Genomic DNA, 14,455 nt, shown 5'->3' with positions numbered 1-14,455 from the left:
AGGAAGAGCGCTGCAGAAACACTGTAAAACTGCTACCAGTCTATGATGATACTGAACTTGGTAAGTCAGTGGTCTGACTTGATAGGAATCAAGTTGTAAGCTTCTTGAGAACAGGGATCTATCTGTGTTTCCTGACTCACTCTGCAAAGCACCATATGCAATGACTGTATAATACACTTAAATAATCCATTTATCTGTAGGAGCGATCCAAGTATGGCACTGAACACATGTAGTTGCATTATTATGTTTCTTTTTAATATTATTCCAAACTATCATATCCACTAATTTAAAGTACAATTAAGGGCTTAAGGGAGAGAAAAGTAAAACAATATCCTATTGGGAAAAACCTTCACAACATCAAAAAATAAAGAAAGAACAGTTTTCCACAAACATCATAGTGAGCAGATACAGAATGTACAGCAAACAGTTGTATGTACATGTGCATTTCAGCATACAATACACTTTTGCAGAGAACCTGGAAAATAGTCCAGATTTAATATATCTATTTGTATTTAAGACCATCTGAAGTATATTGCCAAAGGTAAACATCTTCTTTGCTTTGGTTATGAAGCACACATCCTCAGAATGCCAATGCCATTGGCCCTTACAAAGCAACTCTCAACCATGTTTCTGAACATATTTGATGCTCCCTGCATCTCTCTAATCTCCCCCCACCCCCCGGTCACAAACCATCACACACACACCCAATGCATTCTGATCCAGTATGATGCACATGATCTGATAACAGCTCAGGTTATAATGTTAACTGCCCCCCTGCTGCACTGATTTTGGCCAACATGACAAATAATAATCCAAAATAATCTGCAAGACACAGGGAGTATAATACTACTGATCCAAGATGGAACATGTTGAAGTGGCTAAACTGTGCATCCACCAGATGTGGCTGGACTTCACCTCCCATCAGCCTGAGGGATCAGCGGAGTTGCAGCCCAACAGCATATGTAGGGCCACAGGCTAGTCACCCACAAGTTAAGGTTTCCAGATAAGTGATGAGAATCTGATCTACTGGGAAAACCTGCTTGCAAAAAGGAAGAAAGTCAACAGCATGCTAATATTTAGAAGGCAGGTATGCCAAGGGGGTGGGAAAAATATGAGCACTAACAGGTCCTTTTATTTCAGCATTAGTAAGAAATTTGGCTAATGTCCTATAAGATTTTCTACAAGTGCTGTACACCAGCCTTAAGGGGTTTTTAAGTCATATATACAATCTGATGTAATATTTGTGTGAGAAATTCTCTATGGTTTTCTTTGACCAACATACAGAAAAAACAAAACAAAAACTTATTGTGAACCACAAGATCATCTTAAATGTTGAGATCGCCAACTTCAGCGAGCATTTTGAACAGAACCAGGGTATAGCATCCTATATCCTGCCTTACACAAATGTCACTGCTTTATTTCAGTCAAAACATTTCTATCGGAAAATGAAACCAATGCAGATGCAATAACAAGATGTAAAACAGATCTTATTAGGCTAAGAGAACAACTTTTTTCCAATCAAGTTTTCAGTGCTCCTTCTAAGCTTTGTGAGATCAGCAATTCCAAAGAAGGTGAATTGTGTATTTGCTCACTTGCACTAGTTAAATTATTTATGCATCTTGTGAAGCATTCAAGATAAATAGGACCCAGACAAAAGTCTACCAAGCAGACCCCCCAACTTGCTTCCATTCTATAACAAGTGTGTATGAATGGGGTGGGGGCTCAGCTATAGTTTCATTTTCACTTACAATGCTAGTTTAATTCAAAATGAATGTTCACTGAGTGACCAGTGTGTTCAGTTTAGACAGAGAAACACCTTAAACACAGTACATTATGTGCTCAATAAAATGGAGATTAATGGGGGTGGGGGTTTAAAGGGAAACTATAAAGTGTTATGCAACCATTCAGCTACAAAAATCAAGACCTAGGACGGAGGCAAAATAGATCAAACACTCAAAAAAATTGTCATAATGATGAGTTTTGGCTGTGGTATTATCCTATTTACTCCAAAGTATTTTACCTGAGCTATGAGCTACTTCAAAACAAATGTTTCCTGCTTTGGGGGAGGGGTATGTGTGTGTGTTATGTGTGATTGCCTAATGAAACAAGATTTTAGTAGAAACTTTTTAGAATTAGAGCCAGGAGTATCACATCATTAAGAACCACTTTTAAAGCAGAAATCCCTTTATCTAGTGAATGTCCAACACTTGTAACTACTTGAAATTCACCCACAGTATCATCAGTTCCTAAAAGTTAGATGTGATTCAGAAACATTAAACTACAGCTTAGCATTACATGCATGAACCTGCTCCCCATTTCTATCTCTTTATCCTGTGTGGCCATACAGAGATCAGCAACATCCACTTCAGTTTTAAGCTAACCAGTTTGCCACTTTCACCTGAGTTGGGAACTACGGTTGCTTTTAATCATGGTTTATGCAAAAGAGCCAAGATGAGAAACCAACCTTTGAGTTAGCTTCTTTAGACAAACAGTAGCTTACACTAACCAGTTTGTAACACTTCAAGTGAAATAAACAGAGGTTAGTCTGAAAGAAGGTGCTTCCTAGCTGGTATCGGAGGATGCACATAACGCTAAATTTAGTGCATCTCCCACAGATTCACACTATGAAAGCTAAACAATGTAGAGGCAGCAGTAATGAAGATGTGCAATGGGTCTTTTAAACACACCTGGTTAACTCTGTTATAGCAAATAATGTCATGAAACCACTCATAAATATTAACCAAATGAGATCACTTTAACCATGAAACTGAATAAAGAAATATGTGGTTTTATGCAAAAACATAAGGTCAGGATGGAAATCTCTCAACCGCTGCCTTTTCCCCCCAAAAAGCTGAACAGGGCTTTGAGAAATAAACATTATTATCTTTTTGAAACACCAGGAAAATGTTATCTGCTTAATTTCAATTTTGCAATGTTCTCCTCAAAACCTTCACTTTAAAGAAAAGGTCTCAAATAAATTTTAAGGCACATGACACTACAGTGATTTGGAACATATACACACATGCATCTAGAGGGAGGAAATGTGAATTTGTTTCTAGAAGTTTCCTTCACCAGATTGTCCTATTGCTTTGTAACACCACATCAGACCTTCACACCATGAATGACCCACTCGGCTATATGTAGCCATATTTCATGGCCTGACAGGCACTTGCAAGCACTTTCTGCCTGCCTGGTTTTGAATTCCCTGGCAAGCAGAAACGCAGGTTCAATAGTCCCTTGTGGGCCACGTATACGTTACTCATGGGGTGCATTTGGCTTAAAAGGTTCCCCAGTCCCTGCAGTAAATGAAGCCATGGGAGGATTATTGGGGTTTCTTTGTTTCTGTTTTTATTATGTATACCTTTTTTATTGTAATTTTATGTTGCGAACCACCCTGAGTTCTATGGGCATAGGGCAAAATAAAAATTAAATAATAATTATTTCAATAAATCTAAAAATGATTTTGTGTAGCCTTAAAGCCTTGATATGATTGCAGTAGGAACAAAAATGTGCGACGTCAAACTGTAGTGTCTTGCTTGTGCAAACAGGACTTGCCCTTGTAGCCCTCCCCAACATTCCCAAAATCTGCTCTGCAAAAACTGAGGGATCCTTCAGAGCAGATGGGGAGGGCACGGGGGGAAGAGAAGGAAGAGCAATCCTGCCACGTCCACTGGGAGAACATGTCACCCAGTAACTATTAATGGAGTTGCAGTTTTTTGTTTTGTTTTTTAAAGAAAATAACATTAAGCCATTCAGGCCAAAAAGCAGGTAGAGGGGGAAATACTCTTACCCAAAGAACAACTATTATATCTATCTGGTTAAGGCGGAATTACAAACGAAATGCAAACTTTTCAGTAAAGTACTCACAGATATTTGAAAGCAAAATAAATTAGCCTTAGTTTCTTTTTCTTTTTTTTTTAAGTATCCTCTTAATCTCTTACCACATGCCTTTTTTTGCTTTTAAACTATAGATGAGGGACACAGGCTAACTAGCCCCAGCTCCAATCAAAATTTTGGTAAAAGTATATGTAAACAATATAATAGGCTTAAGGCTTAGAAAGAACACTGATTTAAAATAAAATAAAAAATCGCTCCTGTCACATCAAGACATCCACATCTCTTTCATGGTCGTCCTCAGTGACTTTTAAAGAAAGAACCTCTTCATTAAGGAACAAACCACTCAGTCTCTCCTTTCGAGCCTGCCGTTTCTCTTTCAGTTGTCTCTTGCGCAGAGCCTTTTGCTGAAGCTTGCGCTGTTTAGAACGTTTCTGTCAAAATAAAGGAAATGGCCAAAGTCAATCCCAGTCTCTACACAAAACTGTACACACCACTGTAAAACAATACACATATGTAACTAGGACTTCGTACACACAATACGTTTAAAGCACCTCTCCCCCAAGAATTCTGGGAACTGTAGTTTGTTAAGGATACTGAGCATCACAGCTCTAAACCACAGTTCCAACTAGGGTGGGGAGATGTGCTTTAAACAGATGTTGTGTATACAGCCAAAAACTAATTCAGTATTTTCAGGTAAGCATCTTTTAACGAAGATACTGGGATGGAAGAGGAAGAAAGGAACCCTCTTCTACATGCCTCGTAGTATCCAGTTACATATGGCAATAATCTGGTGATGCTGGAAGGGTCCACCCACAAAGATATGCCAACTCTATCCTCCCTACACAAAGTTCAATGAGAAAGGACTCTTTACAGAAATCTGCATGAAAGCAGATTTATAGCAAGATGGGTGACAGGACCTTTTCAGTGGTGGCTCCCTGGCTTTGGAATGCCTCCCTAGTGAGGCACATTTGTCTCTACCGTTATTAATTTTCAGGAAGAATTTGAAAACATTCCTGTTTGCCCAGACATTTGGTGGCTGAAGAATATTTGTTTCTGGCAATCCTGTAATGATGGGATGGAATAATGTAACTGTAACTGGTTTCCTAATGTTTTAAACTGTTTTAGAATGTTTTTGCTTTGTTTTCTTTTTTTAAGTTGCATATCTGTTTCCTGCCCTGGGCATCTTGAGGAAGAAGGGTGGTATATAAATCCAAAAAACAACAATTTCTTTTTTGGAGCTATAAATTTAACAACATAAGACCATATTCATTGCTTTCTTTGGTTCAAAACGTGACTCGACTTGGGAATGGCTGCTTTCCTTCACCTTTGATTGTATAGATATAAAAATTAAAAAAGAAAACAAAAAGAGAAATCTTAATGACATTTTATTTGACCACAATCCAAAGTTAACAGCTAGTTTCCCTTTGGGGTCAGGAGTATCCTATGGCTTTCATGAAGAAATAAGAGTAATTGAAATTGATGGTGCTATACTGAAAGTGCTAATCTTTCAAAGTTCAATTGTCCACAATGCTAACAAATACTGAACTTGTTTGTTTAAGCTGTTTTAGCTCTTATTCCATACTTTCAAATCTGATGGGAAAATAAAAGAGCGTTAGAGCTCATTAAGCTGCAAGTTACCTACAGGAAAGGTGGGCTACCCTTTTCTCCGGAATCCTCAAAAAATAACATTCATCAAGCTTTTGCAACATGTAAATGCATTTACATTTTAACTGTAATGATTCAAAGTATACTAATAAGGTTTTTTTAAAGTCCATCTGAATCTGAAGCTTTACTTTTGAATCCCTGATTCGCTCTGCAGCACTTGCAGATAAGTTGCTGTCACTGTGAGCCCGGCTCATGTTGGCGCTGGAGTTTGAACCAGAGTTGCCAATGCTGGAACCGCTACTGCTCGCTGAGCTGACCATGCTGGCGCTGCTGCTGCTGGCGCTGGCACCGCTCACTCCACTGGCACTGCCACAACTGTAGCTGCTTCGCTTCCAGTTCTCCCTTGCAGACCGCTGCCGGGGGCCATGCTCCTTGATATAATTTCTGACCTAAACGCACAGAGAAAGAAGTCAAGGCAAAGAGTCGAAGTGGCAAGTGCTTGGATACACCTGGCCTTCAAAAGACTGAGGCCACATCCACACAATAACATCCAAAGCACTAGTTACAGGTAGGTAGCTGTGTTGGTCTGCCGTAGACGAAACAAAATAAAAAAATTCCTTCCAGTAGCACCTTAGAGACCAACTAAGTTTATTATTGGTATGGGCTGAAGTGTGCATGCACACGAAAGCTCATACCAATAACAAACTTAGTTGGTCTCTATGGTGCTACTGATGGGACGCGGGTGGCGCTGTGGGTAAAACCTCAGCGCCTAGGACTTGCCAATCGCATGGTCGGTGGTTCGAATCCCCGCGGCAGGGTGAGCTCCCGTCATTCGGTCCCAGCTCCTGCCCACTTAGCAGTTCGAAAGCACCCTTAAGTGCAAGTAGATAAATAGGTACCGCTTTATAGCGGGAAGGTAAATGGCGTTTCTGTGTGCTGCTCTGGTGCCAGTTCGCCAGAGCAACTTCGTCACGCTGGCCACATGACCCGGAAGTGTCTGCGGACAGCGCTGGCTCCCGGCCTCTAGAGTGAGATGAGCGCACAACCCTAGAGTCTTTCAAGACTGGCCCGTACAGGCAGGGGTACCTTTACCTTTATGGTGCTACTGAAAGGATTTTTTATTTTATTTTGTTTCGATCCAAAGCACTATTATACCAATTTAATCATGGCTTCTGGCCAAAAAATCCTGAGCACTGTGGTTAGTTAACGATGCTGAGAATTATTAGGAAAACTACTGTTCCCCTCACAGAACTAAAATTCCTAGGTGGTTAAGCAATCAATCTCTTTCCCCAAGAAAGTCTGGGAATTGCAGCTCTATGAGGGGAACAGGAATCCCCAAATAATTCTCAGCACCATTAAAAAACAACACCCCAGAGTTCCCAGGATTCTTTGGGGAAAAGTCATGACTGTTTAAAATGGTATGATACTGCTTTGAATACCGTATTTTTCGCCCCATAAGACGCACTTTTTCCCCTCCAAAAATGAAGGGGAAATCGGGGTGCGTCTTATGGGGCGAATGCCAGCAAGCCTCGCACGCCCAGCAGGAGGTCCCACCGGGTGCGTGAGGCTTGGGGCGGCAGCCTGTCGCCCGAAGCACAGGGAGCCCTCGGGAGGGCTCCCCCTGCTTCGGGCGAGTGTCTGCAAGCCTCGCGCACCCGGCAGGAGGTCCCACCGGGTGCGCGAGGCTTGGGGCGGCAGCCTGTCGCCCGAAGCACGGGGAGCCCTCGGGAGGGCTCCCCCTGCTTCGGGCGAGTGTCTGCAAGCCTCGCGCACCCGGCAGGAGGTCCCACCGGGTGCGCGAGGCTTGGGGCGGCAGCGGACTGCTTGCGCGCACCTAGAAGCTTGGGGCGCGCTGAGCTCAGCACGCCCCAAGCTCCTGGTGTAGCGCAGCGATCCGCTAGCCCTGGGAGAGCCCCGCGGCTCTCCCAAGGCTAGCGGACTGCTTGCGCGCACCTAGAAGCTTGGGGCGCGCTGAGCTCAGCACGCCCCAAGCTTCTAGGTGCGCGCAAGCAGAAGCTTGGGGCGCGCTGAGCTCAGCACGCCCCAAGCTCCTGGTGTAGCGCAGCGATCCGCTAGCCCTGGGAGAGCCCCGCGGCTCTCCCAAGGCTAGCGGACTGCTTGCGCGCACCTAGAAGCTTGGGGCGCGCTGAGCTCAGCACGCCCCAAGCTCCTGGTGTAGCGCAGCGCACCTGGGGGGGAAATAAAAAATTTTTCCTTTATTTCCCCCCCAAAAATCTAGGTGCGTCTTATGGGCCGGTGCGTCTTGTGGGGCGAAAAATACGGTATCTACTGCAGATGGGGCCTGAATTAGTGCTGTATGGTCCACATGATGCTATATGAAGACTGTTCAGAAACTTCAGTTGGTTTTAAAAGCAACTACAGGGGGAACCCTACTAGACACACAGGTGCTTTACCAGGTCCAATTGCTGGAATATTCTAGAAGAAACTTTTGAAAATGGTCTTGAACAGGTTGCTAGGCAACAGAAAATTTTCCCAGCAACAGGTGTTCAACTAAGTCTGCGTCAGTGTAAATGAGTACCTGTATGTGAAGGAGTCAGCATTAGGTCTCTGGCTAAAAGAGAAAAAGATTATGTTGCTTTATTTGTTTTCTCTATTAAATGACCAGTGTAAAGTTTTGTAAACAATAAAGGCTCTGAGAAACAGAACCAAACGGTGTTTATTCCTGTAATGGGAATTTCACTAGGAGCTGCAATGCTGCTGCTGTAAAGAAGTAAAAGACGCAGGAAAAGTTTTCTGTAAAAGGAGCTCTGCTGCAGAAAGAAAGGAAAACCCAAGAGTAGATGCTCACCCACCAACACCAATGACTTTCCCTCCTTTTCAATATACTTTAATGCCCTAAGTAGCCTGGGACCAGGATATTCAAGGATCCCCATCTCCAGAGAGTATGCTGATAGACGAGGATATCCACAGGCCACTACCTTCCATAAGTATCTCTTTATTAAGTAAAGTATGGTGGAAATGTTTTCAAGTTAACACATATGAAACACATATGAGTAACAAAAAAAATCTGATGGAGAACGAAAGGGATGGAACAACCCTGACACAATTGTAGAAGTATGTATTCTTACTCTTGAGGGGCCCAACAAAGAGGGTTCTACCTTATGACAGCTCATTCCAAAACAAAATGCATTAAGTCTTTCAGTTGCCCTTAAATTAACAACTAATTGTTACTGTTTATAGAAGTATGCAGCAAGATTATGCATACCAGAATAAGACAAACAGTTGGTTTAAAAAGAATCTCAAGCTCGGTTTCACATACCTGTTTCAGCTTTTCATCAGTGAGGCAATTTAGTTCGATAATAAACTCATTGTCTGTAGGAGAAATCTGAGCTGTGGGATCAATAATTTTAATGATGTCAAGCTGCTCTCGAAGCCCCATCTCCATGCTGACTTTACGACTCAGATATTCAATATATTCCACCTAAGAAAACAATGGAACAAGTAGTTAGTTACCAACAATGTTCACTGAGAATCCCACATTCAAGGGGAGATGTGCTGTGAGAGGAGGACAGGGATTTCTTGGCTGAAGCCTCCTCCCTTTGGATTGCCCTCCTCAGAGAAATTTGGGTGGCATCATCTCTGCTCTCTTTAGACAACAAGCCAAGCCAACCCAATTCTTTCCTACCAGTTGCTATCTGCTAGTTATGCTTCATCCTCTATTTAGTCTATTATGGATGGCCTTTGGGGGGCTTTTAAAACATTTTTATTAGATGGAGGCAGGGTATAAATGTCAGCTCTTTCACAATTCAAGATACCTTGAATAACACCACAGAAAAATAAAACTTGAGAAATTAACCTCCTCTATATAATTAAGAGAATTAGCACTTACTGTTACAAACCAGAGTTTTATCGGCTATGAATAATTTAGCCCTTAAAAATTTGTTTACGAGCATGCAGTCTCCAAATGCAAAAAGGTTTTACCTGTTCATCGTTAGTCATTGCACTCCATGGAAGCTCATCAAGATTCCTGTGCTTGTTTTTCCTTTTTGGGAGCATGCAGGGAGAGCTTGATATACTGGGTATGATGTCAGAAAGCACATCACTTCCACTTGCAATGTCACTGCCAGGCAACTTATAGACAAAAAAATACATATATCCGATCAATTTCAGAATGAAGCAATGCAGCCCAGCATTCAGCAAGAAACTAAAACACTAGAATTAAATACGGAAAATTAAGGCTTCAATCCTAAACACACCTACATGGGAGCCAACTGTGTTAGGAAAAGTAGCATTGACTTATGGCTACTGTCTAGCTGGAAACACAGTGCTTTCAATGTTGTTATACAGACCACGGCAGTTTATTAATGCATGGGACAGCCTATAAAAGCATTTTTACCTGCCATTCAAATTCACTGTCTGACCAGTCCCAATATGTACTAATGGAAGAAGAGACATCGCTGCAGACACTACCCTCCGGGAACAAATCAAAAGATGTCAGGTCCTGATCATCCAAAAGTGAGAAGCAGTCATCCTGGTCACCGACAGAGACAGACGAAAACAGTTCTTCACTGCATTCAGAGCTGGCTACACTCGTGCCACATGAAGTCAAGTTCCACCTGCAAAACAGAATGGCAGTCACGTTTGACCTTAGTATTTCAGTAACGTTCAATGTTGCTAGCTTACTTGGAATTAAAAGCCAACTAACATAAGCACCAGGATGAACAGCTGTTGACAGGTATCTGCTTAAGACATTGAGTGCACAATAACATGCAGTAAGCAAGTTGTGTCCCCCCATGTCTTGCATTGAGCTTCAAAGCAGCCATTCAAAATATGCACCAGTTATGGGGCAACAAAGGGTACATGGCAGATTAGGGATTGTTCATGTTCAGCTCACAGTGAGCCAGACAATGGCCTCGAAGGATGACAAAATAAGCCCTAAGTTAGACCCCTAGTTAATATTTCTTAAGCAATGGTACCCCATCTATAAACTCCATTATCCCATCAGAAGTCCACAAGCTTAGCAGCTTTCTAGGCTTCAGAAAAGAAGTAAATGCACCTCTTTTTCAAATGAACTTCACAGACAAAACTTTAGGTTTCAATATGCTGCTGCATCCAGATGTGTTCATAACTGTAAATTGAAATTGTTTACATTCATACACCATTTTATATGTATGCAGCCTTTCCATAATTCAAACCATGCTCATGGTGGCTTGCAAAATGGGGGGATGCTCAACTACAAAGAAAAGTAGTCATAAACAATAAAACATCAAAATTACATGACCAAATTGAAAAATTTCCACATAAATCATAATCAGACCTAAAATAAAGATACCAAAAAAAAGAACAACCCCCCTCCAAGCAAATTCCCGAGTATTGTATAATGCTTTATTGTTATAAGTATTTATCTTGCAATTTGTGTGTTTCAAACTGCTTCAGGGATCCAACAAGCAAAAAAGAAGGAATAATGTCCCACTGATTTCTATGACCGCCATGAACCCTTCTGAAGTTTACCATTGTTTATTTTCTCTATCAGGGGTTCTGTACCTACAGGTGGAACTCAAAAAATTAGAATATCATGGAAAAGTTCATTTATTTCAGTAATTCAACTTAAAAGGTGAAACTAATATAGAAGATAGACTCATGACATGCAAAGCGAGATATGTCAAGCCTTTATTTGTTATAATTGTGATGATCATGGCATACAGCTGATGAAAACCCCAAATTAACAATCTCAGAAAATTAGACTATTAAATGAAATCAGCAAAACAAGGATTGCAAATAGAGCAATATTGGACTTCTGAGAAGCAGAAGCGTGCATATATACTGAGTACTTGGTTTGGGCCCCTTTTGCATCCATTACTGCCTCAATGCGGCGTGGCATGGATGCTATCAGCCTGTGGCACTGCTGAGGTGTTATGGAAGACCAGGATGCTTCAATAGCAGCCTTCAGCTCTTCTGCATTGCTCGGTCTCATGTCTCTCATCTTTCTCTTGGCAATGCCCCATAGATTCTCTATGGGGTTCAGGTCAGGCAAGTTTTTGGCCAATCAAGCACAGTAATCCCATGGGCACTGAACCAGGTTTTGGTACTTTTGGCAGGAGATTTTGGAGCACTTCATGCTTTCTTCTGCAGATGAGCTTTATGGGGATGCTAACTTTAGTTTCCAGCAGGACTCTGGCACCTGCCCACACTGCCAAAAGTACCAAAACCTGGTTCAGTGCCCATGGGATTACTGTGCTTGATTGGCCAGCAAACTTGCCTGACCTGAAATAAATGAATTACTGAAATAAATGAACTTTTCCATGATATTCTAATTTTTCGAGTTTCACCTGTACATGACAGGCAGATACAAGACAGGGCAGGCTTCTCTCTGCTACAAAAAAAAGAAATGAACTTCTTGAATTTCTGCTTGTCAGGAAACATTAATGGCACAGAAACTTGCTTAGTGTGCAAATATTAACAGTGTGAAAGGCTTCCATGGGAATATGTTAAGGGCACAGGAGCCCTGCTAGAAAAGAAGCTGCCATCTCTACCCACTGCAAGGGTTGCCACCTTCTCTTCTGGCCCTGCGCCTCTGCCCTGAACAGCAGTACTGCAAATAAAAAAACTGAACAAGTGACACCTTCCCTAGCACAGATATATCAGCAATGGGAACAGCTCTGCCTATTAATTTTCTGCGTGCCAAGCAGGTTATTAAAAAAATAAGTGGCAAACCTACCTAGCTTCTACTCAGCCTCAACCACATCAATGTATTGAAGCCAATATGTTAGTATTTAGTACCGTCTCTCCTTAGTTTTATTAAGAAAACTTTTTTTAAAAACCCATACAGTCTTCTTAGCCTCCTTGTACCCAAACACCATGTGCTTTTCAATGCACAATGCGGATGCGACTGGTACCAATCCCCCCCACCGCCTCTCGCCATTAATTTGTGTTGTTCTGAGACTTTTGGGGTGCAGGATTTAAATATCCCGTGGAGAGAATTCTCCCACCTGCATTCTTCCCAATGGGAAATCAATAAAAACAAAAATAGGGGCTTCTACTGAAAATGTTGCATTATTAAATACTACAGAAGAATTTATTATTATTATTATTATTATTATTATTATTATTATTATGGAGGCCCTTTAGATGTTGAAGCAGAAGAAGATATGAAAAGATAACCCCCTCGATTCATTCTTCCAGATAGGAAAGGTGTTACAATAGGAATTCGGGCTTCCCACAAGGAAACGTCTAACTCTCCCTCCACAGCTTCCCACGCAGTTAAGAGGCTTTTAAAGCTGGGGGGGGGGGGGAGAGAGAGAGAGAGAGAAACCATTCGGGGCGAGCATGATCCGCAGCACCTCACACCCATGTCGACGGCCCTTTGGGGTCCCTTCGAACTCCCACGGCTCTCCCCTTCCCTTTCTTCCCAGCCTCCACAAGAACCCTGCGAGGTAGGCGGGGGACGGGGCCGCCGCTCCATCGGGGGCCCACAAGACCACCTGAGACACGCTCCCCCCACACTCTTCGCCCCCCCCAACCCGTTCTCGCCTGTGGGCGTGGAGGCGGCGCAGAGGGTCCGTGCGGTGGCAGGACGAGAGGTGGCAGCCGAAGTCGCTGACGTCCAGGCAGGCGGACCCCTCATCGCACAAGCCGAGGCCGCCGCCGGCGCCATGCGCGCGGGGCGGCGCGGAGAAGAGGAGGGCGCTGGGCTCGTCGGGGGCCAGGAACTTCTGCGGCTCCTCGCCGGCCATGGCGGAGGCGGCGGGGCTTACGCGTCCCTCAGGCGCCCGCGGGCCCCGCGACGGGAAGGCTCAGCCGAGCCGCCATAACGGGAAAGAAAGCGATTCTCCTCCGCGATCACTGCCGGCTTCCAAACGGAGCCTCCTGTCAGAGATCCAGCGGCCGCTCGGACCGGAAGCCTCTATCGCCAGCTTCCTCCGAGAGGCAAGTCTGTATGCTGAGCCGCGCGCCTGCCTAGGAGGGGGAGAGGGGGAGAAAGAAGAAAGCCCGTCTCCCCCCCCTCTCTCTCCCTGCAGCGCCCCCTGCCGTGGAGGCGGGCAATAGCAAGGGGTGCAGCGAGCTCAAGTGGGCGTTGAAACTAGAGTTTTAAAAAATAGAGCGAAATTGTGGGGAGCATGGTTTCCGCGAGAGTATTTGAAGGACTAGACGGCTGCAAATTTAGAGCCACCGATGCTCAATTTATTGTAAAAAATAAGAGGGCACTAGCCTCGGTCTGGCTAGCTGCAGGCGATTGCAAACAGGAGAGGCGTGGGAAACAAATTATCTCTCCTGGTTTGGAGGCTTCAGCACAGCTGTTGCTGGGTGCTACTCAGGTTTGCAATAAAAAGGCTACGTGCTTTGCTGAAGAGGCTCATAACTCGCTGGGTAGCCTTGGGACAAAGATACAACGCTACCACCTTATCAGAAATCTCCAAATTTGAGGCGCTGTTGCTGGCACCAAAGCAGCGTTACGATGGAAGAGAACACGGAGAACATCCCTGTGTATGAGGGAAATATATTTGGTGTTGATATGGGAACTATCAACGAGTTAATGAGAGACGGCAGCATCATAGAGTGCTTTATCTTCAACCCGAGAGATGAAAGTTCCCTCATGGACTGTGAGGACGACTTGAGTGACATTTTCGGAGAGGGCGACCATGGCTTAATCCCCTTTGCAGGGCTTTTTGACGACGACGAAGGAAGCATGTTGGGTGCCGAAGGAGCTGCTCCTTTGGAAAGTGAAGCGGCCATGGTAGACCTCCCTCCGTCACCTGCGGATAAACCAACTGTGGCTCCAGAGGAGGAGGCGGCAGCAGCAGCAGCTACCAAAAAGAGGGCAGGAGGGGAGCCGAGTGTGACAAAGGGTTTCAAGAGTACCGAAATGCTTCCATCCTCCGAACCGAAAAAGAAGGTGAGAAAGACAAATCAAGAAGTGCCAGATGAGGAGCAGCCCTCCTGTAGCCAGGAAGCCCCTTCCAAAGCCTCACCTCCGTACAATGTGGAGCAAGCAGTTGCTGCTGTAGAAGCGAGGATGAAGACTTTGGTGCCATTGCAGACAACTCCAGAGCCG

At 43.8% G+C, this 14,455-nt stretch overlaps 1 protein-coding gene across 1 annotated transcript; it reads right to left on the bottom strand.

Annotated features, from left to right (window-relative positions):
* Window positions 1–233: 233 nt before the first annotated feature.
* Window positions 234–13,276, bottom strand: FAM199X (family with sequence similarity 199, X-linked). Its single transcript, XM_081179048.1, has 6 exons — window positions 12,934–13,276; window positions 9,800–10,019; window positions 9,385–9,534; window positions 8,723–8,884; window positions 5,631–5,891; window positions 234–4,268 (listed from the first exon to the last, which is right to left on the bottom strand). Exons 1-6 carry the CDS (start codon window positions 13,134–13,136, stop codon window positions 4,098–4,100), a joined length of 1,167 nt encoding a protein of 388 aa, XP_081035174.1. The 5' UTR covers window positions 13,137–13,276; the 3' UTR covers window positions 234–4,097.
* Between the last annotated feature and the right edge of the window lie 1,179 nt (window positions 13,277–14,455).

This window comes from Podarcis bocagei, assembly GCF_964188305.1.
Source record: "Podarcis bocagei genome assembly, chromosome: Z".
NCBI lineage: Eukaryota > Metazoa > Chordata > Lepidosauria > Squamata > Lacertidae > Podarcis > Podarcis bocagei.
Note: the sequence above shows the minus strand (reverse complement) of the source record. Positions and strands in the feature narration are given on the sequence as shown.

Excerpts from the sequence above, each read along its gene's own strand:
- FAM199X (XM_081179048.1), bottom strand. The coding sequence starts at position 13,136 with ATGGCCGGCGAGGAGCCGCAGAAGTTCCTGGCCCCCGACGAGCCCAGC. Across the intron at positions 5,892-8,722 it reads CTGATGAAAAGCTGAAACAG|GTCAGAAATTATATCAAGGA; the intron begins GTATGTGAAACC and ends CTGTGCGTTTAG. Across the intron at positions 4,269-5,630 it reads AGCGAATCAGGGATTCAAAA|AAACGTTCTAAACAGCGCAA; the intron begins GTAAAGCTTCAG and ends TTATTTTGACAG.